This window comes from Nematostella vectensis, chromosome 12 (genome assembly GCF_932526225.1).
Source record: "Nematostella vectensis chromosome 12, jaNemVect1.1, whole genome shotgun sequence".
In the NCBI taxonomy this organism is placed as follows: Eukaryota; Metazoa; Cnidaria; class Anthozoa; order Actiniaria; family Edwardsiidae; genus Nematostella; species Nematostella vectensis.
Genome location: NC_064045.1, coordinates 5406217 through 5432405, shown reverse-complemented (window position 1 = coordinate 5432405; position 26189 = coordinate 5406217). Strand labels below are relative to the sequence as shown.

Here is a 26189-nt window from a genome sequence, read left to right as displayed (position 1 = left end):
ATAATTATTTTCCAGAAATAGTTTCTAGGCAGCAGATAAGCTAGCCAAAATCCTTTTTTTCTCTAAGTTAGAGGCTCAGCCAATCAGAAGCCTCAGTTGGCGGAATAGCCGAATCAATCGAATCGAATGAATGGTAGCCAATCAAAGCCTTCAAAAAAGCTCATAACGTTCGAAGAAAAAAGAGGCGATCGGTAACATCTGCTTTGTGACAGTATCAATAGACTGACAGGTTATTGGGGATATGAAAATGGAAAGAAATAAAATGTAAACAGTGTCTAAACCGGGACTCCAGATGCTGCGCATTTGGATTAATCAGTGAAACTTTTTTGTGAGTAGACGTTTTTATGAGTTTGAGTAGACACTGAAATAAGAGAATCGATAAAGCATTCTAAACACCACCCGCAAATTTGTCAATGTGGATATGATCGACTTTCGGCGGTTATTTGTAGCATTTTAACTTTCAAAGATATGTGCCATAACTTGTCGATAACAATGACAGTCAATTGAAGCTTGAAGTATTTCTGGCTCTTCCCTTGTTTGTCCGCATCTCTACAAACCAAGTAGCCATCGATTTCTATATTTTACACTAGAGGCCAAAATTTGAAGTTAAAGCATTTCGTACTTCAAAGTGTCGTAAAGTAGCCCAGTTATTTCGCAGCGAGCACTGTCGCACATTTACAAATAGTAACGTGACGACAACGAGCTCATGAATATTCAAGTCAGTCGATACTCGCCGCTTGGATACTAACTAAGACGTGAACGCTGGTGCAGCTATAAATGTGATCTCACTCGGGAGAGGCCCGTCCATGCACCATCCATGGGGCTAACACCGCAGACACAAATTAATCCTAAGAGAGAAATCGTGGCGTCTACAAAAGCTTACTTGCGCTGCCGGTTTTTGCGCCGCAACTAAACTATGCCGACACAGAGGACAGCAATCTTCGAACGGGCAGTGTGTATTGTGACTTTACAATGTATACTGCTCATTTGCGTACGATTCTCCATATCTGAGAGTGTTACAATTGGTTTAATGGCTCCGTATAACATATCGAGTAATTCTAGCGTGGTTTCCGCGGAATATTATATTTCTGCGGCACTCTTGGCAAAGGAGAAAGTCCTATCTTCTCAACTTCTGCCTGGTCGAAGTTTTGACTTTGTTTGGAATGCTACAACATGCAATGAAGCAACGTCTCTACAAGTTTTTGCCTCCCAATGGAAATCTGGGGTGAAAGCTTTTATTGGGCCTGGTTGTAGCTGCGAAACGCAAGCAAGAGTGGCCTCTGCGTTGAATGTACCATTAATTTCTCAAGTAAGTAATTCACGTGCGGGTCAAATATTACAATAATATTACAATAACATGTAAGAAATATACTTTCACTAAATGCCAAACATACGTTTTTTATGTGTTTGTTGGATTAATGCTTTTAATTCAATTCTTGGGGTCGTATTTATGCGATTTTCAAGTGTCCTCGAGCTCTCCAAAGTGCTTGATTTATATTAGATTAAGGTACCGTAATAAATTGCATGAAACAGGTATTGTATAGTTTAGTAATTTTAAATTCTAGTGCGATATGCCATAATTCTTTAAAGATTTGCTATTTTCTGCTATGCAAGATATTATCGTCACTAAAACCTTTAAAACACCTCTAAAATATAACAATAAAAACGTGATAATTCTCCCTTTGTGATCTTTCATAAAACACAACAATTGAAGTCTTAAGAGACTATTCAATTAATAATGTATTGCTTTATTAAATTAATTAAAGTTTATGAGTTCCGAATTTATCCTACCCGCCAAATGCTTGTTTATCACTCTACCCGGATGCTTGAACAATTAACACCAGCTAGGAAGAAAAAAGATATGTCAAAAGAACTTCAATATCCATCGGCAAACCAAACGATAAGAAAACCTGGCTAAACAATAGGCCACTAAGAATATGAGTCAATCAAAAAGCGAGAAATGCAAAGCCCTGCTTATATAAGGATTCAAAGAGAAATAAATTGCAGATATGACAGGGTTATGAAGGCGGCTTATAAAGGAAGTTATAGGTAAATGAGAAATGAAATGAAGGCTTCAACTTCAAGTTAATTTCAAACTTGTCTACCAAAACATAAACAATAAATAGCTTGATGTGTTCATTTTACGAGAAAATATTGGCATTGACCTTGTATTATGAATTATTATTACCACGCAAGTAGTATTTAGTTCCTTTTTTCGTGTTTTTACAAGTTTTGAATCTTGATAGTAATTAAGATCCCCAAACAATGTAGACGTCATTATTTAAAAACAATGAAAACAATTTAATATGTAATACAAGCCCAGAATGTGTTGGTGATTTTCAGTCGGTTATTCAAAAATTTCCACACATGTCAAAAAACAGGACACACTAGTGGCTATTTTCCTAGAAAAAAACACATTTCATTAGCATTTTTTAGCATTTTAGCAAGTGTTAGAAAGATGAAAATGTGCATATTATAATATATATATATATATATATTTTTATAGTTTTTTCCCACTTAAACCAAAGAACCAAGCACGTAGCCTGTAGACCTACGGAGGTCTCTATACAGGCTACCAAGCACGTTTCACAGTTTGATTTCCTTGCCATCTGCAAAGCTCGCATTTCTTATCACATAGGGTACTTGAAATGCGGAACTCTCTACAACATTTTTAGTTAATTGATCAGGAAAAACCTGAGATCCCATACAAGGGGAATTCCATAAACAGGCTTAAACGATCTCCCAAATTTGCGGACTGGGAAAACTAAATATATATCTCGGGTTTGTTTATTAATACTGTTTATGCTCAAACTACATTTTCTTTGCTATAATTTATCTGAGCATTTTATTCTAAATGCGTTTTCTCGTGGCACTGTAAACAATGTATAAAGATCTGTTCGAAATGCTATTCATTTTTTTGAGGTTCCAGTCGTACCATGTTTTTCTTTGCTCGCTGTATTTTTTAGAAGACATATCTCTGTGGAATTGAGTTTGGTTGTGTGAGCAGAAATTCTGCTAATGCAATAGAAACGAAAACGGTAGGATAGCATAGTTTTTTAAGCAGGATATAAAAAAAGACCAGTTAAAAAGAAAACGTTTGCGCCATAGATCAGAATAATAATAATAAGCGTTTTTTGGTAAGAAAATATTTTCAAAAGGTGTAGAACGTTGTCATAATGTTCGAGGATAATGTAATGATATATTTGGGGTACTGAAAAAATATTTGCCCTAAAAATACTTGCTGCTATTCCCATATTCGTATTCTCCGTTTCTTGAAGATCAGGACATCTCATTGCCATATGTCATACGAGTTTGATGTACAAATGGGTTTGGTAGAATATAACATTTTCGCATTTGACTTTAATTGTTTCTGAATGTCCTTGTTTTGTACCATGTTTTTCTTTGCTCGCTGTATTTTTTAGAAGACATATCTCTGTGGAATTGAGTTTGGTTGTGTGAGCAGAAATTCTGCTAATGCAATAGAAACGAAAACGGTAGGATAGCATAGTTTTTTAAGCAGGATATAAAAAAGACCAGTTAAAAAGAAAACGTTTGCGCCATTGATCAGAATAATAATAATAATAATAATAAGCGTTTTTTGGTAAGAAAATATTTTCAAAAGGTGTAGAACGTTGTAATAATGTTCGAGGATAATGTAATGATATATTTGGGGTACTGAAAAAATATTTGCCCTAAAAATACTAGCTGCTATTCTAATATTCGTATTCTTCGTTTCTTGAAGATCAGGACATCAAATTGCCATATGTCATACGAGTTTGATGTACAAATGGGTTTGGTAGAATATAACATTTTCGCATTTGACTTTAATTGTTTCTGAATGTCCTTTTTGGATTTTAATGAAACACTTGGTGATATCGAGTGAATACGTTGAGAGATATTATAGTCTGTGATAGACCGGCTATAAATACACAAGCAAAACTTCAACAAAAAACGCAATACAAAATAAATGTAACATTGTTAACTGTCTTTGGTGGAAATAAATGGAATTAGTGCTATTAGGAAAATAATAATTACCTGTAAAATCAAATTTATTGTAATCTGACTTTGCACTAGGCCTCTTCTTGTTTCCTTATTGGGAAATCAGGTGAAATGCGCAATCAGTTCTTCGTGAAATTATCTTTAATTTCTAGGGGAATAATAATCCATATGCCTTTTGAACTTAAAAAAAATAGCATTTCCAGTTTCTATGGCAACAATAACAAGCCCATCTTCAATGGTTCACAAAAACGCCTTTGTTCAAGATTCACTGTAAGAGAAATGTAATATAAAAAATAGAAAAATTTCTAGTGAGCGACAAGTTAATACATAAATGTTTGATAAAAAGTTTATTTCTGCCTTTTTTAATATAATATTTTTGCAGCAGCGGCAACAACAAACCCCCTACCCCCCCCCCCCCCCCCCCGCAAAAAATGCAAAAAGCAACAGATCATGACTTGCTCATCAAATCTGCGTTCTTGACCATTATTTGGGTAGCCTTGTATCACGCTGCCGGCTATTCTATCTATTGAGCCACAGATAGTGAGTAGCGAAAAAACCGGCGAAAGAGACGAAAAACCTTGATTCAAATTCGATAAATTTAGTTTAAAATCTGTTCTAGTAAATGCATTTTCCATCCTTACAAAAGGACACTAAAAGTAACGAAGACTGCAAGGTTTTGTAGCAAAGGTTTTCGATTTTCGTTTATCTGCGCGCGCTGCAAACACCGGGTGCATTTCAAACGAGGGCGCACTGTTTTGATTTTTGTAATATACTTTTTTCGTTGTGTTATATTATTTATTACTGATAATTATTAAAATCGTCATTAATTTGAACGTAGTATCTGAGTGGATTTATACTAAAACAATTAGACTACCCGTTCTCGATTTCCATGAGTCTACGCGCCTCGTTGACTATTTATTGACTCATAAAATACTTGAACTCGTAGTCTAATTATGGGCTGGATGTGTAAGGCGCGTTTTGAGGGGGGGCCGCATTTGCGTCCGCCGCATGTAAGGTGCCCACGGTGATGCGCTAGATAGATGCTTCTCGCGCGAGGTGGGTTGTGGGCGGATGGATGTCAGGTCTCGGTAGTGGGTTTGGGAATAGTTCAAGGTTTGGGAGGTGGTTGTTGAGACGGGTATGTAAGACGCGCGGATGGCTGTGGGGTGGATTTAAGGAGCCCGTGGTGGTTTTTGAGACGGGTATTTTATGCGCGTAGTGGATTATAGATTGGATATAGGAGATAAACACAGGGTTTTGGGAGCGGCAAGGAGCTCATTGCCGCATCGCCGCTGGTTCTTTGACACGTGCTGTTTGAGCTTAGGAGACATAAATGCACATGCATGCTTGTTGTTTATATGTTCATCGTTTCTTGTGGTTTTCTGGCTGCTAAAGGGTGAAGGTGCTGTTTCATGAAGCATATACACCTATTTTACAAAAGGTTGTTAGTGCAAATGGTGAATGGCAAATGGTAAATTGCTTATGGGTACTAATTATTCGTAAAATTAATGGTGTTAAATAAAGTCCAGCAATGTCAGAGCCAAGCATTGGTAACCGTTAATGGATAATTGTTTTGATTTATCCATATTCTTCAAGACGCATGGTTACGTTTGGTTGTAGACTAGCGTATCAGTTAGTTTAATCATGCCAATAAAGGTGTCAGAACCTATGCCCCCCCCCTCACAATGATCTGAAAAGCATTATAATTTCCGCCAAGGAGTGTTCTTCAACATTTCTGTTTTTTTTTTTTTATCAAAACAAGGGCGCGCCATATCAATATTCGTGACGTTGCTACGGCACTAGGCATCATTGAGAAAGCCCTTATCTGATAGTGGGAGTATAAAGATCTCATGATTACTCATACTATAAGTGGCTTCTTGTGCGGCCTCTTGGGAACTTCTGACGTCTTACATCCAATACAGCACCTGGAGCCAAAATACCCTAATCAATTTCTCCATGGAGTGCCGGCGGCTTTATCTTTATCGTAATTCATAACAAAGTACAATCTAAGTTTTGTGCTTTTAGTCCATTTATATTTGTCTCTCCCGGCGTGTGGTCATGGATTGATATAAAGATGGTACCAAAAATAATTTATCAACTGTTTTAAACAAGTACTTGTCAATTGCGTTGAAATGACGTAGTTAGCCACCTCCAGGGCTGAAATAAGGGACTCTCATTCGTATGGTTTGATCTATGCCAATCTCTTGCTAACAACAACAACAATAAAATCAAACCTGGAATCAGCCTTGTAGCGCCATATGGTTTGCCACTGCGCTTGGGATTACTTGCAGATAAAATTTGCACCTCATTTCTCTGATTCAGGGCGTTGCCAGTCCCTAGTAAAGGGAGGAAGAAGGGGGGGTCATAATTGAAACATAAGCGTGCAAAAAAACACAAGCTTGTTTTGCCGTCAACTCGGGCACAACGTCGCCTGTATGTTGTCTGTGTTGTTGTCACGTTTAAACAAATTGTCCAAAAAGTCCATTCTTTATTGAAGTTCAGTTAACAGTGTCAAGGTGACATAAGGCCCCATGCCACTTCTTACTTGGCAATGCTCAAAAATCAGCCTTTCTTAGGTGATTGGGAGCTGTAATGACACCTTGGTCCACGCAAGCACGACTTTTTAAAGCTGTTTCTATTTTAGATCATAGTTACTTCGTAGTTTCTGCGTAAAATTGATGATGACTCTTGTAAAATAATTGGATCCGGATCAATTCCCTTCGATTTCCTTCAGTCGACTACATTTTTACGCGTTTGGACATAAAGCCAATATATCTGACAGACTTCGGGGCTTCTGAGCTCATTTGATTTATTATTACGTCGTTTTACAAATACAGCATTCACCCAGCATTCACCCAGCATCAACACACTTTTAGTTGAGTTTGACTGGTGAAATATTTTGTTGTTGTGAGCTTTTACTACGCATACAAAGTCACCAAGAAATAATCTTGTTGTACATAATGGGGAAAAATAAGAAAACTAAAGCATTCGAACTTGTTTTGGAGGGTTACTCCTCTTTTATTCATTATTTATTTAATTATGTTAGCACTTTTACACTTGACGTATTTTAATCACTTATTCATAAACATGGTTTCACCCTATCAATTCATTACCCTTATCCGGTTCTGCAAGACACACAATAAATATCTTGACGAAATCAAAAGGAAACGCTTGCAAAACATTATCAAAAAGAGCTCCCAAAATTAAAGTTATATATCGGAGACAACGGATGCAATTTCAGACACTAACACGATCAATAAACGCAAAGATATTGTAAAATCAGAAGAGTGACACCTTAAGGGGGCATTTTCAGCTATATTTATTTTAATTTGTCACAAACGTTTTTTCGCTCTTGAGACCACGCAAATCAGTGCTAGCACGGAAGTGTCCGTCTATCACTGAAGGCATATCACTCTTAAAATTCTAAGTGATAAAGGCTTTCTCTGACTAAAATGACACTATGTACTTGGGTTAAAAGTGAATGGAGTGGATAATTTTTAACTGAAAAATCATTGTCTGTGGTGTGGTTTTACATTCACACGACGCCAATGCACACCATAATGAGGCTCGAAGTTTTTTCGCGGGAAAAAAGAAAGGGAAATATAACGTTGATTTCCGGTCACTCGAATCCTCTGTGATTCGAACATCCTTTAACTGGAACAAGAAATAGATACCATTTGAAGTTTGGGTCTCGAAGCTTGATATACAGTAAAAGTGATAAACTCAGTCAGGAGTCGATTGAAAAAAAAATAGCTGCTTGTATTTCTATAAAAATAATGAAAAAAAATCTTTATCCAAAAATCAAACTATATTTATCCTCACTCAAAAATTAGAAACAAACGAAATAAGCATCAAAATCGGTAAAATTGAGGGTTTCAATGGGGGCACCTAATTTACGTTAAACGTTTAAAAAAGCGTTTTTTCGTTGCGGTTCATTTTTCAGGCATCTTTATTATGGTTTTTTTTAGTTTCTTAAAATTAGCGGTTTTTTTAGTTATCTGTTTCACTCCAGTTGTTTGTGTAAAAATGCGAAAATCTAAGTGAAAATTCAATGTAAGTTAGTTCGAGTTAGGGGATACGGGTTCGACTTGAGTTCGACTTAGCAATGGCACGCTCAAACGCTCAATACAACATGAGTTATCTGAGTTTGACTTAGCGAGGTTCTATGGTACGCTAAATACAACACAAGTTCTCTGAGTTCGACTTAGAGAGGTCTTATGGTACGCTCAATGCAACAAGAGTTATCTGAGTTCGACTAAGCGACGTCTTATGGTAAGCTCAATACAACAACAGTTATCTGAGTTCGACTAAGCGAGGTTCTATGGTACACTCAATGCAACAAGAGTTACCTGAGTTCAACTTAGCCAGGTTCTATGGTATTCTTAATACAACACGAGTTATCTGAGTTTGACTTAGCAAGGTTCTATGGTATTCTTAATACAACACGAGTTATCTGAGTTTGACTTAGCGAGGCTCTATGGTACACTCAATACACCACGAGTTATTTGAGTTCGACTTAGCGAGGTCTTTTGGTTCGCTCAATGCAACAAGGGTTATCTGAGTTCGACTTAGCGAGGTTCTATGGTACGCTCAATACACCACGAGTTATGTGACTTCGACTTAGCGAGGTTCTATGTGCGCTCAATACGGCTCATCTATGTGGCGCGTGGTATCATGGCTAAGTCAATTAAGATGCGATGATATATATTAAGAATATACACAGCTAGGAAGCCCCTGTCATGTCCTGGGCCGGTTCCTGAAAAGCCGATTAGCGCTAACCCAGGGTTAAATTCGCCCCAACCCACGATTAAATTTTTAACCCTCGGATTGGTTCTGTTCCCAAAACGCTGGTTAGCGCTAACCCAGGGTTAAATTCGCCCCAACCCACGATTAAATTTGTAACCCTCGGATTGGTTCTGTCCCCGAAACGCTGGTTAGCGCTAGGTCAGGGTTAAATTCGCCCTAACCCACGATTGTATTTTTACCCCCGGATTGGTTCTGTTCCCGAAACGTTGGTTAGCGCTAGCTCTGGGTTAATTTGGAGGTAAATTCTAACCCATGGGCCGGTTCCTGAAAAGCCGATTAGCGCTAACCCAGGGTTAAATTCGCCCCAACCCACGATTAAAATTTTAACCCTCGGATTGGTTCTGTTCCCGAAACGCTGGTTAGCGCTAGCTCAGGGTTAAATTCGCCCCAACCCACGATTAAATTTTTTACCCCCCGATGGGTTCTGTTCTCGAAACGTTGGTTAACTCTAGCTCAGGGTTAGTTTGGAGGTAAATTCTAACCCATGGGCCGGTTCCTGAAAAGCCGATTAGCGCTAACCGAGGGTCAAATTCGCCCTAACCCACGATTAAAATTTTACCCCCGGATTAGTTCTATTCCCGAAACGCTGGTTAGCGCTAACTCTGGGTCAGTTTGGAGGTAAAATCTAACTCTGCTCGCCGCGAGGTGGGTTAACTCGTTAATCTACGGTTTAGTTGGCGTAACACAAGCCTCCCAAACTTTGTAGTAGAACTAAAGTTCCATAAAATGAAGTTACCGACAAAAAAGACGTTACACAAAAATGATGTAGGGATCAAATTATCCTAATATTTTGCTTTGTTATGCGACCGTCGTTGCGATGCTGCCTCAAAAATTGTGACAGACAGAAAGTTACATGAAATTTATACTTGAAATGAATCTCGCTAGTGCCACGCACCAACTCGAATCCTGCAAATGACATTTTGGCAATGAAATGGAGGTAATTAAAGGCGATGTAGAAGGTGTTTGGGGGTAAATTTGAGTTCCTCTCTATTGAGTTACTGGTTATCCTGCGTGAATTTCACTCGTCAAACCAGTTTTTCACTCGCTTAATCCAGGGTTAGTAAATCGGGGGATTACTTGGCTTTCGGGAACGGTGAGTTTTCCGTAGCTTAGCTAACCTACGATTAGCGCATTTTAACCCCTGATTAGGCGCTGATCGTTAAACGGGCTATCAGGAATTGGCTCGAAGTTCATCCAATCAGATTGCAATTAGTCTTTGTATTATTCATTCCTGGGCGTACCCAGGATTGGCTGAAGGGGGCGCAGCATAGTTATCATATGGAAAAAACATGGGATTTGAAGATTTCTTAATAAGAAATAAGCCATCAGCCACTTTTTGGCCGTCGAGGGCGCACCCCCTATGCACGTGACTAAATTCCATTTTGTTTTGAAAGCTTACTAACGATCGTGTATTTGTGTTAAAATTTTCAGCTATGTACAAATGACGTCCTATCTGACAAAAAGGATTTCTCCACGTTTGCAAGGACGATTCCCGCAAATTCTCGCCTGGCCCCTCCCCTTCTCAAACTTCTACAACTTTACGACTGGGCCTGGATTGGACTCGTTGTAGAGGATTCACCGGAGTGGAGACAGAGAGCGCAGGCGATGCATACATACCTCACATTACACGGAGTAACAGTAGCCGTGCAGAAAACTATCCAATCAGCGTCACTCTACACGACAGCCAATGATGGGGCTGGGTTTGAGAAGGTCTTACGGAGCATGCGCGATGATGTTAGAAGTAAGTGTAATGCGACGTAAGAAAGTAAGAAGTTACTTGACTTTTTGATCGGCTAATTCAAGCCAAAATGAACATAGAAATTGCTGCGCCTGTCACACCAGAGAGCGACGAAAAATTACATCTTTCAATGTAAATAAGACTTTCTGGCTTTATTCTTTTTATTGTCATTTGGCCGCTTAAAACGTAACGCGTGCGCGTTTCCCCACTACAAATCCATGTGGACTTTTTCAATAATTTGCGATTGCGTTTAACCGCTTTCTGGCTTCATTCATTCATTGGTTGGCGAAAATTTTAATGCTGGCTAATAAAAACGCTTGAAAATAACAGTTGAACACCCCTTAGCTGAGAGGTCAGAAAGGTACAATCTTCCTTACCATAGGTCATCTTGTCAATGAAATGAAAGAAAGACAGCACCAGCACAGTGCTGAGATGCTTTGAATGACTACAGAATTTTCACCAGTATTGTTTGATAAGCCCCAATATTCTATAAAATATGCGCAAGAAAGTATCTTCGCTGACCTCGGTTTGACCTCGGGCTTTCTTTACAGTATTTGTCTTTGCAATGGACTACAGACTTGGCCGTGAGGGTGTGGCCTATGCAAAGAGACTGGGTCTGCGCATTACGGACTACGCCTTTATACTATTCGCTTTGGATCATGGGACTGTCTGGAACAACGTTGCTTCTCCAAGAAAATGGTTCTGTGGGGAGTACCCTGGGGATACCCAGGGCCAGTCTTTCGCTTCGGTTATGGAGGCTGTTCTGTTGGTGTCTGTGAATCCTAATAGGACGTCGCAGTACGACCAGTTTGTTGCGAGCTTAAAGTCGCGATCGAACGAGGCGCCTTTTTATAGTACTGTATATGAAGGGGCGGGCTGGTCAAAAGAGGTAAGAATACTGGAGGGAGACCCGATCTTTTTTAATATTATACAGTCAATACGTACAGTCGATTCTTTTTTTGTGACGGATTTGGGAACCCTGTGTGGTCAAGAAACTAGGTATTCAGAATATCTGGAGAGACAAAGGGGGGGCATATCAAGAAAATTTAGCCAAAAATTGTAGTTTTTCCCAGACGCGGTCACTTCCATATAAGGAAACTAATATGTTCCTTATTTGGAAAACCTGCGCCATTCTTGTCATTTTTAGGGCTGCCGTACCGCAGGTGCTTCGCAAACTTCGGAAATGTATTCAGAAGAGAAAATCAGTGACTGTGACCATTTTTAGTCAATGGAGAAAGCTCCTCAAAAGATACTAAAATTCATCGGTACCAGACCCCTAAAACGACAACGGTTTCTTTATATGGGGGCGGGGGGGAGAGGGGAGGAGGATAATACCGAAGGAAGGAGCAACAATATATAAAAAATTTGGGGTGTGATGTGGTTTTCGTATCCAGTCTAAAAAGGGAGAAGGGCAGTTATCTTTTTAATCTTTGTTTATTTAGCTTATATTCGTATTTTACAACATATATATTAGACAACTAGTGAAAAGTAACTCATAATGAGGAAAAAAGATGTTAGAAACAAAGTGCGAGCAAGGGAGCAAAAAAAAAAAAAAAAGAACTAGAAGGTTATCGAGTTGGCCCCCTTGTCCAGCTTAGGAATCGTACCAGAGAACTGAGCCCATTGATTAGACAGCAGGCAATTTGTTTAGCTTTGAAAATGAATATAGTCGAGTTTTTTTTGTAGACGTAGGAAGATCTTTACAAATATCGATACCCTCTGGATCGCCTCTTTCTCCGTCCAAATATCGATACCCTCTGGTACGCCTCTTTCTCCGTCCAAATATCGATACCCTCTGGTACGTCTCTTTCTCCGTCCAAATATCGATAATCTCTGGTACGTCTCTTTCTCCGTCCAAATATCGATACCCTCTGGTACATCTCTTTCTTCGTCCAAATATCGATACCCTCTGGAAGGCCTCTTTCTCCGTCCAAATATCGATACCCTCTGGTACGTCTCTTTTCCCGTCCAAATATCGATAATCTCTGGTACGTCTCTTTCTCCGTCCAAATATCGATACCCTCTGGTACGTCTCTTTCTCCGTCCAAATATCGATACCCTCTGGTACATCTCTTTCTCCGTCCAAATATCGATACCCTCTGGTACGTCTCTTTCTCCGTCCAAATATCGATACCCTCTGGTACATCTCTTTCTTCGTCCAAATATCGATACCCTCTGGAAGGCCTCTTTCTCCGTCCAAATATCGATACCCTCTGGTACGTCTCTTTTCCCGTCCAAATATCGATAATCTCTGGTACGTCTCTTTCTCCGTCCAAATATCGGTACCCTCTGGTACGTCTCTTTCTCTGTCCAAATATCGATACCCTCTGGAAGGCCTCTTTCTCCGTCCAAATATCGATACCCTCTGGTACGTCTCTTTCTCCGTCCAAATATCGATAATCTCTGGTACGTCTCTTTCTCCGTCCAAATTTCGATACCCTCTGGTACATCTCTTTCTCCGTCCAAATATCGATAATCTCTGGTACGTCTCTTTCTCCTTCCAAATTTCGATACCCTCTGGTACATCTCTTTCTCCGTCCAAATATCGATACCCTCTGGTACGTCTCTTTCTCCGTCCAAATATCGATACCCTCTGGTACGTCTCTTTCTTCGTCCAAATATCGATGTCCTCTGGTTCGCCTCTTTCTTCGTCCAAATATCGATACCCTCTGGTACATCTCTTTCTCCGTCCAAATATCGATACCCTCTGGTACATCTCTTTCTTCGTCAAAATATCGGTACCCTCTGGTACGTCTCTTTCTCCGTCCAAATATCGATACCCTCTGGTACGTCTCTTTCTCCGTCCAAATATCGGTACCCTCTGGTACGTCTCTTTCTCCGTCCAAATATCGATACCCTCTGGAAGGCCTCTTTCTCCGTCCAAATATCGATACCCTCTGGTACGTCTCTTTCTCCGTCCAAATATCGATAATCTCTGGTACGTCTCTTTCTCCGTCCAAATTTCGATACCCTCTGGTACATCTCTTTCTCCGTCCAAATATCGATACCCTCTGGTACGTCTCTTTCTCCGTCCAAATATCGATACCCTCTGGTACGTCTCTTTCTTCGTCCAAATATCGATGTCCTCTGGATCGCCTCTTTCTTTGTCCAAATATCGATACCCTCTGGTACATCTCTTTCTCCGTCCAAATATCGATACCCTCTGGTACATCTCTTTCTTCGTCCAAATATCGATGTCCTCTGGATCGTCTCTTTCTCCGTCCAAATATCGATGTCCTCTGGTACATCTCTTTCTTCGTCCAAATATCGATACCCTCTGGTACGCCTCTTTCTCCGTCCAAATATCGATACCCTCTGGTACATCTCTTTCTCCGTCCAAATATCGATACCCTCTGGTACATCTCTTTCTCCACCCAAATATCGATACCCTCTGGTACATCTCTTTCTCCATCCAAATATCGATAATCTCTGGTACGTCTTTATCTCCGTCCAAATATCGATACCCTCTGGAACGCCTCTTTCTCCGTTCAAATATCGATACCCTCTGGTACATCTCTTTCTCCGTCCAAATATCAATACCCTCTGGTACATCTCTTTCTCCGTCCAAATATCGATACCCTCTGGTACATCTCTTTCTCCATCCAAATATCGATAATCTCTGGTACGTCTTTATCTCCGTCCAAATATCGATACCCTCTGGAACGCCTCTTTCTCCGTCCAAATTTCGATACCCTCTGGTACGTCTTTTTCTCCGTCCAAATATCGATACCCTCTGGCACATCTCTTTCTTCGTCCAAATATCGATGTCCTCTGGATCGTCTCTTTCTCCGTCCAAATATCGATGTCCTCTGGATCGTCTCTTTCTCCGTCCAAATATCGATGTCCTCTGGATCGTCTCTTTCTCCGTCCAAATATCGATACCCTCTGGTACGCCTCTTTCTTCGTCCAAATATCGATACCCTCTGGTACGCCTCTTTCTCCGTCCAAATATCGATACCCTCTGGTACGTCTCTTTCTCCGTCCAAATATCGATACCCTCTGGTACGCCTCTTTCTCCGTCCAAATATCGATACCCTCTGGTACGTCTCTTTCTCCGTCCAAATATCGATACCCTCTGGTACATCTCTTTCTCCGTCCAAATATCGATACCCTCTGGTACATCTCTTTCTTCGTCCAAATATCGATGTCCCCTGGATCGTCTCTTTCTCCGTCCAAATATCGATAATCTCTGGAACGCCCTTTTCTCCGTCCCATTTAAATATTTCTTTGCTTGTAGCCACCTATCCAAGGGGCGTATTTATATGACGCGATTGTTCAGTTTGCCATCGCGGTCAACAGAAGTCTGGCATCAGGAGCTAGCATATCTGATGGGAAACTAGTCATGTCTAAGCTGCACAATACATCATACACCAGTAAGTATTTGACCACTATGCACCAAAATATGAATGCATCTCTAATATGAATGCATCTATTGTCCTGGTCCGTTACAGGTATCACAGGCTATGATCGCTATATCGATTCTAATGGCGATGTTGACTTTGACCTTGTTTTGATGGATTACAGACAAACACCCACAGGTAATAACGCCTTTTCTATAAAAAAAATCTAGTCAGAAGAGAGGACTCGCTTACCCTGTTTTCAAAAGAGGGACGAATTAGGAGAATGAAAGCCGCATTGTCACCAGTTTACTTCCGGTCGGTTACGTAACAATACCCGATGATTTTTAACGGAAAACGCGAAAACATTTCTAAATATTGAAAGCAGTGTGTTTATTGGAAGTTTCTTTTAGGATGTGATTGATAATTTAGAGCGGATGGCCTGTTTAATATCTCGGATTTTAACAGATTCTTTTGTCTTTTAACGGTTGAGGTTTCCGTCGGACCTCCGGAAGTAAACTGGTGACAATGCGGCTTTGGGAGAGAGGGAGGGTAAAGCGGGGACAAATCCCCAAGGCCGATGCCCCCCCTAGTATATTTTTGAAATTTGAAAATTAGAATTGACCATAGGGAGAAAGCTGTTTGCATTTTTCATTATGTCTCAGTGTCGTACCTCCTTCTCCCCTCCCCCAATATTTCCAGGTCTAATACGGCTCTGTAGCCACCCACAAAGTGCTCTCATATTCAGTCAGATAATGACGAGTCGGAATTCTAGAGCGCCTTTAAAAACAATAACAAATTTGATCTTTCACACCTAATTAGTGGACACGTTCAAGCCGAGAAATATTTTAAGCTCACAATTATCGCTCCCCCTTTATCAAACTGAATGCAGTAATCGACATTCACATCTAGTGAATAGTAATTTCAACTTTATTTTAATAATTTCGTTTTATTGTGGTTATTTTTCGTCGATTAATGTATTAAAGTAGACTATGGGATATTGCATTTACAGGGATAAAGTTTCTTATGATATGATGCTGATTGTGTTTTTAAAACATAGAGTCATTTATTGTCATCGGGAGATTTGGAGTAAACAGCCGGGGAGATCACGTGATTAAAATGAACGGGACCGTGCGATGGCCTGGGAACCAGCCGCCAAAAGATAGACGAAAACGAGGTATCTAAACCAACGCTTGGCAATTTTTCCGTTTTTTTCCGTCGGGAATGTTGTTGTTCTTTAATATATATTTAGGTTTACTTGTACAAGAGCCAGATAGTGGGGTCGGGGACAATCAATCAATCTTATTTTAAGAAACCCTTTTTCTACTTCGCTCAGTAAAATCATTATTAGGACATTACATACCGTATTTGGAAGTCCGCTTCAATCATTTTTTGTTGTTGCATTTTTTGTCGCCCTAGAAATTGGGACGTCGAGAATTTCGCAATGTTTTTGCCGCCATTTTGAAATAGGCTCAGGACCTAGCGATTTTATAAGATTATAGGTCCCCGCGCTCTCGCCCCAGGCTCGTGTAGACCATTTAGAAAAATGACTGCCATTGATTGATATAGGGGAGAGGGGGAGGAGGTTTCTTTCAACAGGAGGTAAAGTAATTTGGAACTTTGCACAGTCAGATATCAAAACTTATGAATACATGGAAATTGCTACAACAGGTGCTTTTAAGGTAATTATTTCATGTAACCTTGCTCTCTTTTCTTCGCAAAACATGATAGCGAAAAACCGTTTTTTTGTTTATTCACAACAAGACGAAATGTCTGGTGAAAAGACGCGCACCAATAACAGTCCAAAACAGATTAAGTCCTCCAATCGGCTTGCCTTCCTAGATCCTTACATCTTAAGAGATATTAAAGTATCAAATTCATCCCTTCTCAAACACCGCCTTTTCATACAGCACTTGGTTCCCTAGCTACGACATTTAAAATCTTTTTTAGGCTGCGACTTTCATGAAGCAATTAGCAATTCGATGATCTATATCAAGTTTCCTTATTCTAAACTGAACCGATGGTGAATAAGAAACACAGCAGGGAAGTTTTTAATATTTGCCCATGAAAAGCACTTTTTAGGATTTCTGATATAAATATTTGTATTACGAAAGTGTAATACTTTTTTTCTTGCTTATTTAGTGAGCCGCGGGTGATGTATTCAAATTAAGAGCTCGATTTTCTCTATCAGGTTTAATTGGAATCGTTTTGGAGAACTACAATTTCGCAATTGGAGACCGGATGGAATCGGAAACTAACGCTTTTTATTGTCAACAATTTTACCATTGCTGTCAATGTTTTGACAAAGTTGGGGTGGATTAGAGCGATATTGTCTGCTTAAAATTCAACGAGATATTGGCCTTATACAAGGAACGAAGAAACCGGAAAATGGAAGTTTAGTTCTACAGCAACTCTGGAAAGAGATTGATAATTTTTTTTATTAGTTTTATTCTTGGTTCTGAAGATTAATCGCGCCTTAAAAAGTACTCTTATTTCTCAAGATCCATTTTTTAATTACTCATGGTAACAGGAATTGAGAAAGCCATTAATGAACACATTTTATGGTGAAACCCTTTATTGCCTTCATAAAGAATGGTCTTAACTTTGAAACGTTGACTTCAAGCTCTGCAAGAACAAGAGGGCACTTTTAAAAATACCCGACATCTGAACTGTTACAAAATAGAATTCGTTGTTTTTGTTTAAAAAATATTGACTCACAATGAAACTCCATTCAAGCTCAAATTGTAGCTGTTGGCTTGGTGTGATGTTTTATTTATTCGTTACTTGTGAAGGTAAAAACATCACCATTGCTCTTCTCGTCCCATACAACATGACTGGTGGTTACGACGCAGCGAGCGGAGCTGCCGGAAAATTCCACGCGGCCGCCATTAGTGTGACTGTGGATCGCATCAACAACGAAAGTAAACTACTACCAGGTATTGTATTTACTGTGAGGAAAGTCTTTATAAGATGCGTGCGTTATTGGCTTTTTATTAGTTTTGACTTCTTCCGATTAAGTACCTCCAGGTGATTCAACTTTACTCTTGGATAAAATCTCTATAAACCGTGCACTGTTATTGTCATTTTAGTCATCTGAAGTAACCCGGTTCTACATGTAATCCAACATCGTTTTTGCGTAATATCCTATTAGGCGCGCATATTACTCACGTTATTCCCGACGTAACTATTGATGAAATTGATAATCAAAAAGCAATTAATAAGAATTCATATCAAATTACTAAATGGTTTTCAATTATTATTAGCAATTGATACTCATCCACATTTTCCCGTCATCAATTGTTATCGATTATTATTAATTGATTCGGCGCATTTTAGCTATAAATCACTTTTCGATTTATATTGATTAAATTGACTTGATTATCAACTGTTATCAATTCGATTACTTATCATTTTCTATTAATTTCAAATTTTGATTATCAATTGTTATCAATTTTCGATATCAATTGATAACCATTAGGTAAACTGATATCAATTATTATCAATTGATGCCAATTATCATTTTTAGTTACGTGGGGCATTTTGGGCTTGCTGGCCACTCGTGTAATTTATTGACAAAGGGAATAAACTGTGAGCGGGTGATTCAACATTCATTATCGCATAGAATAATATTATTATAGAAATAACAAGTTTTGATAAGGTTGCCGGCCAATCTTTTAAATTCAAATCAACAGCACAAACGTATATTTTAGCGTTTCATAAACAAGCAAACGTGATATAAATGGCAAAATACTACCTAGTCGTAAGGTGACAAACATTCAACTTAGAGAATACAGAAATTTATCTAAAACATTTATTTTGTCACCAAAATTTATAACATTTTCACGATAACGTGAAGGGCTAATGTCGTTTTGTTGGCTAAAGTTTATAAAATACTTGTTTCAATACGTACGACCACTCGTCGTTGAGCGCATGAGATATTTCTCCTCATATCTTCACTTGGCATCATTTGTCCTTTGTGTCGAGCTCATAAAATGTTTTTCCTCGCCCGGCATCACCTATCCTTTGTGTGGCGCTCATAAAATGTTTATCACCACAAACGGCATCACCTATCCTTAATGTGGAGCTCATAAAATGTTTACCCCCACACAGGGCATCACCTATCCTTAGTGTGGAGCTCATAAAATGTTTATCCCCACGTAGAGCATCACCTATCCTTTGTGTGGAGCTCATAAGATGTTTATCCCCACGTAGGGCATCACCTATCCTTTGTGTGGAGCTCATAAGATGTTTATCCCCACGTAGGGCATCACCTATCCTTTGTGTGGAGCTCATAAGATGTTTATCCCCACGTATAGCATCACCTATCCTTTGTGTGGAGCTCATAAGATGTTTATCCTCACACAGAGCATCACCTATCCTTTGTGTGGAGCTCATAAGATGTTTATCCCCACGTATAGCATCACCTATCCTTTGTGTGGAGCTCATAAGATGTTTACCCCCACGTAGGGCATCACCTATTCTTTGTGTTGAGCTCATAAAGAGTTTATCCCCACAAAGGGCATCACCTATCCTTAATGTGGAGCTCATAAGATGTTTATCCCCACGTATAGTATCACCTATCCTTTGTGTGGAGCTCATAAGATGTTTACCCCCACGTAGGGCATCACCTATCCTTTGTGTTGAGCTTACAAGATATTTATCCTCACGTAGGGCATAACCTATCCTTTGTGTTGAGCTCATAAAGTGTTCATCCCCCCGTAGGGCATCACTATCCTTTGTGTTGAGCTCATAAGATGTTTATCCCCACGTAGGGCATCACCTATCCTTTGTGTTGAGCTCATAAGATGTTTATCCCCACGTAGGGCATCGCCTATCCTTTATGTCGAGCTCATAAGATGTTTATCCCCACGTAGGGCATCGCCTATCCTTTATGTCGAGCTCATAAGATGTTTATCCCCACAAAGGGCATCACCTATCCTTTATGTGGAGTTCATAAAATGTTTACCCCCACGTAGAGCATCACCTATCCTTTGTGTTGAGCTCATAAGATGTTTACCCCCACGTAGGGCATCACCTATCCTTTGTGTGGAGCTCATAAGATGTTTATCCCCACGTAGGGCATCACCTATCCTTTAAATGGAGCTCATAAGATGTTTATCCTCACAAAGGGCATCACCTATCCTTTATGTGGAGTTCATAAGATGTTTATCCCCACGAAGGGCATCACCTATCCTTTGTGTTTAGCTCATAAGATGTTAAAATATCCCAACATAACGCATCACCTATCCTTTGTGTTGAGCTCATAAGATGTTTATCACCACGTATAGCATCAGCTATCCTTTGTGTGGAGCTCATAAGGTGTATATCCCCACGTAGGGCATCACCTATCCTTTGTGTTGAGCTCATAAGATGTTTATCCCCACGTAGGGCATCACATATCCTTTGTGTGGAGCTCATAAGATGTTTAAATATCATCACATAACGCATCACCTATCCTTTGTGTTGAGCTCATAAGATGTTTATCCCCACGTAGGGCATCACCTATCCTTTGTGTGGAGCTCATAAGATGTTTAAATATCCCACATAACGCATCACCTATCCTTTGTGTTGAGCTCATAAGATGTTTATCTCCACGTAGGGCATCACCTATCCTTTGTGTTGAGCTCATAAGATGTTTATCCCCACGTAGGGCATCACCTATCCTTTGTGTTGAGCTCATAAGATGTTTATCCCCCAACAGGGCATCACCTATCCTTTGTGTGGAGCTCATAAGATGTTTATCCCCACGTATGGCATCACCTATCCTTTGTGTTGAGCTCATAAGATGTTTATCCCCACGTAGGGCATCACCTATCCTTTGTGTGGAGCTCATAAGATGTTTAAATATCCCACATAATGCATCACCTATCCTTTGTGTTGAGCTCATAAGATGTTTATCCCCACGTAGGGCATCACCTATCCTTTGTGTGGAGTTCATAAAATGTTTAAATATCCCACATAACGCATCACCTATCTTTTGTGTTGAGCTCATAAGATGTTTATCCCCACGTAGGGCATCACCTATCCTTTGTGTTGGGCTCATAAGATGTTTATTCCCACGTAGGGCATCACCTATCCTTTGTGTTGAGCTCATAAGATGTTTATCCCCCAACAGGGCATCACCTATCCTTTGTGTTGAGCTCATAAGATGTTTATCCCCACGTATGGCATCACCTATCCTTTGTGTGGAGCTCATAAGATGTTTATCCCTACGTAGGGCATCACCTATCCTATGTAATGAGCTCATAAGATGTTTTTCCACACACAGGGCATCACCTATCCTTTGTGTGGAGCTCATAAGATGTTTATCCCCACGTAGGGCATCACCTATCCTTTGTATGGAGTTCATAAGATGTTTACCCCCACGTAGGGCATCCCCTATCCTTTGTGTTGAGCTCAAAAGATGTTTAAATATCCCCACATAACGCATCACCTATCCTTTGTGTTGAGCTCATAAGATGTTTATCTCCACGTAGGGCATCACCTATCCTTTGTGTGGAGCTCATAAGTTGATTAATTATCCCCACATAATGCATCACCTATCCTTTGTGTTGAGCTCATAAGATGTTTGAATATCCCCACATAACGCATCACCTATCCTTTATCTGGAGTTCATAAGATGTTTACCCCCACGTAGGGCATCACCTATCCTTTATATCGAGCTCATAAGATGTTTATCCCCACAAAGGGCATCACCTATCCTTTATGTGGAGTTCATAAAATGTTTACCCTTACGTAGAGCATCACCTATCCTTTGTGTTGAGCTCATAAGATGTTTACCCCCACGTAGGGCATCACCTATCCTTTGTGTTGAGCTCATAAGATGTTTATCCCCACGTAGGGCATCACCTATCCTTTATGAGGAGTTCATAAAATGTTTACCCTCATGTAGAGCATCACCTATCCTTTGTGCTGAGCTCATAAGATGTTTACCCCCACGTAGGGCATCACCTATCCTTTGTGTGGAGCTCATAAGATGTTAATCCCCACGTAGGGCATCACCTATCCTTTATGTGGAGCTCATAAGATGTTTATCCCCACAAAGGGCATCACCTATCCTTTATGTGGAGTTCATAAGATGTTTATCCCCACGTAGGGCATCACCTATCCTTTGTGTTGAGCTCATAAGATGTTAAAATATCCCCACATAACGCATCACCTATCCTTTGTGTTGAGCTCATAATATGTTTATCCCCACGTATAGCATCACCTATCCTTTGTGTGGAGCTCATAAGATGTTTATCCCCACGTAGGGCATCACCTATCCTTTGTGTTGAGCTCACAAGATGTTTATTCCCCCGTTAGGCTTCACCTATCCTTTGTGTTGAGCTCATAAGATGTTTATCCCCACACAGGGCATCACCTATCCTTTGTGTGGAGCTCATAAGATGTTTATCCCCACGTAGGGCATCACCTATCCTTTGTGTGGAGCTCATAAGATGTTTATCCCCACGTAGGGCATCACCTATCCTATGTGTTGAGCTCATAAGATGTTTATCCCCACACAGGGCATCACCTATCCTTTGTGTGGAGCTCATAAGATGTTTATCCCCACGTAGGGCATTACCTATCCTCTGTGTGGAGCTCATAAGATGTTTAAATATCCCCACATAACTTATCACCTATCCTTTGTGTTGAGCTCATAAGATGTTTATCCCCACGTAGAGCATCACCTATCCTTTGTGTTGAGCTCATAAGATGTTTAAATATCCCCACATAACGCATCACCTATCCTTCATGTGGAGTTTATAAGTATTTACCCCCACGTAGGGCATCACCTATCCTTTGTGTGGAGCTCATAAGATGTTTATCCTCACACAGGGCATCACCTATCCTTTGTATGGAGCTCATAAGATGTTTAAATATCCCCACATAACGCATCACCTATCCTTTATGTGGTGTTCATAAGATGTTTTCCCCCACGTAGGGCATCACCTATCCTTTATGTGGAGCTCATAAGATGTTTATCCCCACAAAGGGCATCACCTATCCTTTATGTGGAGTTCATAAGATGTTTATCCCCACGTAGGGCATCACCTATCCTTTGTGTTGAGCTCATAAGATGTTAAAATATCCCCACATAACGCATCACCTATCCTTTGTGTTGAGCTCATAATATGTTTATCCCCACGTATAGCATCACCTATCCTTTATGTGGAGCTCATAAGATGTTTATCCCCAAAAAGGGCATCACCTATCCTTTATGTGGAGTTCATAAAATGTTTACCCCCACGTAGGGCATTACCTATCCTTTGTGTGGAGCTCATAAGATGTTTATCCCCACGTAGGGCATCACCTAACCTTTCTGTGGAGCTTATAAGATGCTTATCCCCATAAAGGGCATCACCTATCCTTTATGTGGAGTTCATAAGATGTTTATCCCCACGTAGGGCATCACCTATCCTTTGTGTGGAGTTCAAAAGATGTTTATCCCCACGTAGGGCATCACTATCCTTTGTGTTGAGCTCATAAGATGTTTATCCCCACATAACGCATCACCTATCCTTTGTGTTGAGCTCATAAGATGTTTATCCCCACGTAGGGCATCACCTATCCTTTGTGTGGAGCTCATAAGATGTTTATCCCCACGTAGGGCATCACCTATCCTATGTGTTGAGCTCATAAGATGTTTATCCCAAAACAGGGCATCACCTATCCTTTGTATGGAGTTCATAAGATGTTTACCCCCACGTAGGGCATCACCTATCCTTTGTGTTGAGCTCATAAGATGTTTAAATATCCCCACATAACGCATCACCTATCCTTTGTGTTGAGCTCATAAGATGTTTATCCCCACGTAGGGCATCACCTATCCTTTGTGTTGAGCTCATAAGATGTTTATCCCCACGTAGGGCATCACCTATCCTTTGTGTGGCGCTCATAAAGTTTTTTATCCCCACGTAGGGCATCACCTATCCTTTGTGTTGAGCTCATAAGATGTTTATCCCCACGTAGGGCATCACCTATCCTTTGTGTGGAGGTCATAAGATGTTTATCCCCACACAGGGCATCACCTATCCTTTGTGTTGAGCTCATAAGATGTTTATCCCCGCACAAGGCATCACCTATTCTTTGTGTTGAGCTCATAAGATGTTTATCCCCACACAGGGCATCACCTATCCTTTGTGTTGAGCTCATAAGATTTTATCCCTGCACAGGGCATCACCTATCCTTTGTGTTGAGCCCATAAAATGTTTATCCCCACGTAGGGCATCACCTATCTTTTGTGTTGAGCTCATAAGATGTTTATCCCCACACAGGGCATCACCTATCCTTTGTGTGGAGCTCATAAGATGTTTATCCCCGCACAGGGCATCACCTATCCTTTGTGTTGAGCTCATAAGATTTTATCCCTGCACAGGGCATCACCTATCTTATGTGTTGAGCCCATAAAATGTTTATCCCCACGTAGGGCATCACCTATCTTTTGTGTTGAGCTCATAAGATGTTTATCCCCACGTAGGGCATCACCTATCCTTTGTGTGGCGCTCATAAGATGTTTATTCCCACGTAGGGCATCACCTATCTTTTGTGTGGAGTGACACGAGGTGTGATGAGCAACGCTCCATTGACCAAATGCTGGAGTTCATCGAGAAAAGGGTGGATGTGATCATGGGGCTCGCCTGTCAGTGCTCCATACAAGCACGCATTGCTGCCGCAGTAAATCTCCCACTTATTTCACATGTGAGTACAATAATGTAGTACATTTAAACTTCCACTTATGTCACGCGTCAGGGAACTTAAGCAAACATGTTTCTGAACGACAGACGGCAACCGGAAGTTTAACGTTTTCCGTCTTTTTAATGTTTTTGCTCAATTCCAATGACAGAAGACGTATCTATTTTACCACGCAGTCTAAAGTATGAAACCTTCTAGCTTTGCGATAGCGTTAAACATAAAGATTATCTACTTCCTGTTGCCGTCTGTCGTCGAGAAACGTGTTTGCTTAAGTTCCCTAGCAAATCTCCCGCTTTTTTGTCATGTGAGTACAATAATACATTAAAACATTCTCTTATGTCACGCTTCAGTGGGGCTACATTATTACAGCAAATCTCCTGCTTATTTCACATGTTAGTACAATATGATACAGTACAGTACAGTAAACCTATCGCTTATACAATATGTGTGTACAATATAACAGAAGAACACCTGCTTATATCACGCGTGAATACTATATTACAGCAAATCTCCCGCTTATTTCACTTGTGAGTACCATATTACGCCACAGCAAATCTACCACTTATACAATGTGTGGGTACAATATTACAGAAAATCTCCTGCTTACATCACTTGTGAGTACAATAATACAATACACTAATTCTCTTGCTTAGGTCACGCGAGTACTAATTACAGTAACCCTTAGTATTACTTGAGAGTACAATATTACTCACAGTAAATCTCCTGCTAATGTCACGTGCTTATACAATGTTTGTACAATATCACAGTGAAATTTCCGCTTATATGTCTGTCTACTATATTTAAGTTAACAACCTGTTTATATCACATGTGAGTACAATGTACCAATATTCCATTAATTAAACATAATTAATTCTACGACATCACTTTCTCTCGCGTCTTACAGTTATGCAAAGATGAGAAGGTCAGTAACAAAGCCTTGTACCCGACGTTCGCCCGGACCATTCCAGCAGACGGGGCCATCGGCCCTTCCGTCCAAGCCCTTCTGGACTTTTTCGGCTGGAACACCGTGGGGATTATTGTAGAGAATTCACAGACATTCAAGAGCAGGGGGGTATTCCTTGAGAAGTTCCTTATGCAGAAGGGCAAGAATGTGACCTTTCGTGGAGACGCACCCATGTCTGTGATGTACGTCCCGCGTAAATTCGAGACACAGATGAAAAACACGCTGATGGAGGCACAGCGCAAGGCACGTGGTAAGAAATGCAATAATCTTACATGGGGAGGAGGGGGTGGGTACGGAGAATATCTATCATCTGGTACGCTTAAGGTGAAGGCAGGGGCAGAGGGTGGGGGCCGGAGATAAGGATGAGGAGCGGGTGCAGGGAAAAAAAAGTGAGGAGAGGGAAGGGGAAGCAGGAAAATTCATTAAAGGGGAAAGGGGGACCAGGCAAAGCAGGCGGCAAAAGGCAAGCTCTTTATCTGGCCCACAGGAAGAACGAGAAAATACGGTAAATGTCTTATAAATAAGGTCGAGAGATGCGAAAACTTTTTTCTAATAAAAAGAGAAAAATAAGTCTGACGCTCTACCACCTGAGTTTACCGGGCGCTCGTTGACATGTCTTACAAATAAGGTCGAGAGATGAGCAAACTATTTTCTATTTAAAAGACAA

General features: G+C 40.3%; 1 protein-coding gene across 1 annotated transcript; it reads left to right on the top strand.

Moving 5' to 3' along the window:
* The first annotated feature begins 460 nt into the window (after positions 1-460).
* On the top strand, positions 461-25882 carry LOC125557537 (atrial natriuretic peptide receptor 1-like). The gene is made up of 9 exons (XM_048720204.1): positions 461-1309; positions 10237-10546; positions 11095-11432; positions 14781-14916; positions 14995-15081; positions 15941-16057; positions 17673-17816; positions 24395-24564; positions 25463-25882. Exons 1-9 carry the CDS (start codon positions 917-919, stop codon positions 25880-25882), a joined length of 2115 nt encoding a protein of 704 aa, XP_048576161.1. The 5' UTR covers positions 461-916.
* The last annotated feature ends 307 nt before the right edge of the window (positions 25883-26189 follow it).

Bases quoted from the DNA above. Each gene is read 5' to 3' on its own strand.
- LOC125557537 (XM_048720204.1), top strand. From the start codon at position 917: ATGCCGACACAGAGGACAGCAATCTTCGAACGGGCAGTGTGTATTGTG. The intron at 11,433-14,780 runs GTAAGAATACTG...CTTTGCTTGTAG, and splicing joins GGGCGGGCTGGTCAAAAGAG to CCACCTATCCAAGGGGCGTA. The intron at 17,817-24,394 runs GTATTGTATTTA...ATTCCCACGTAG, and splicing joins CGAAAGTAAACTACTACCAG to GGCATCACCTATCTTTTGTG.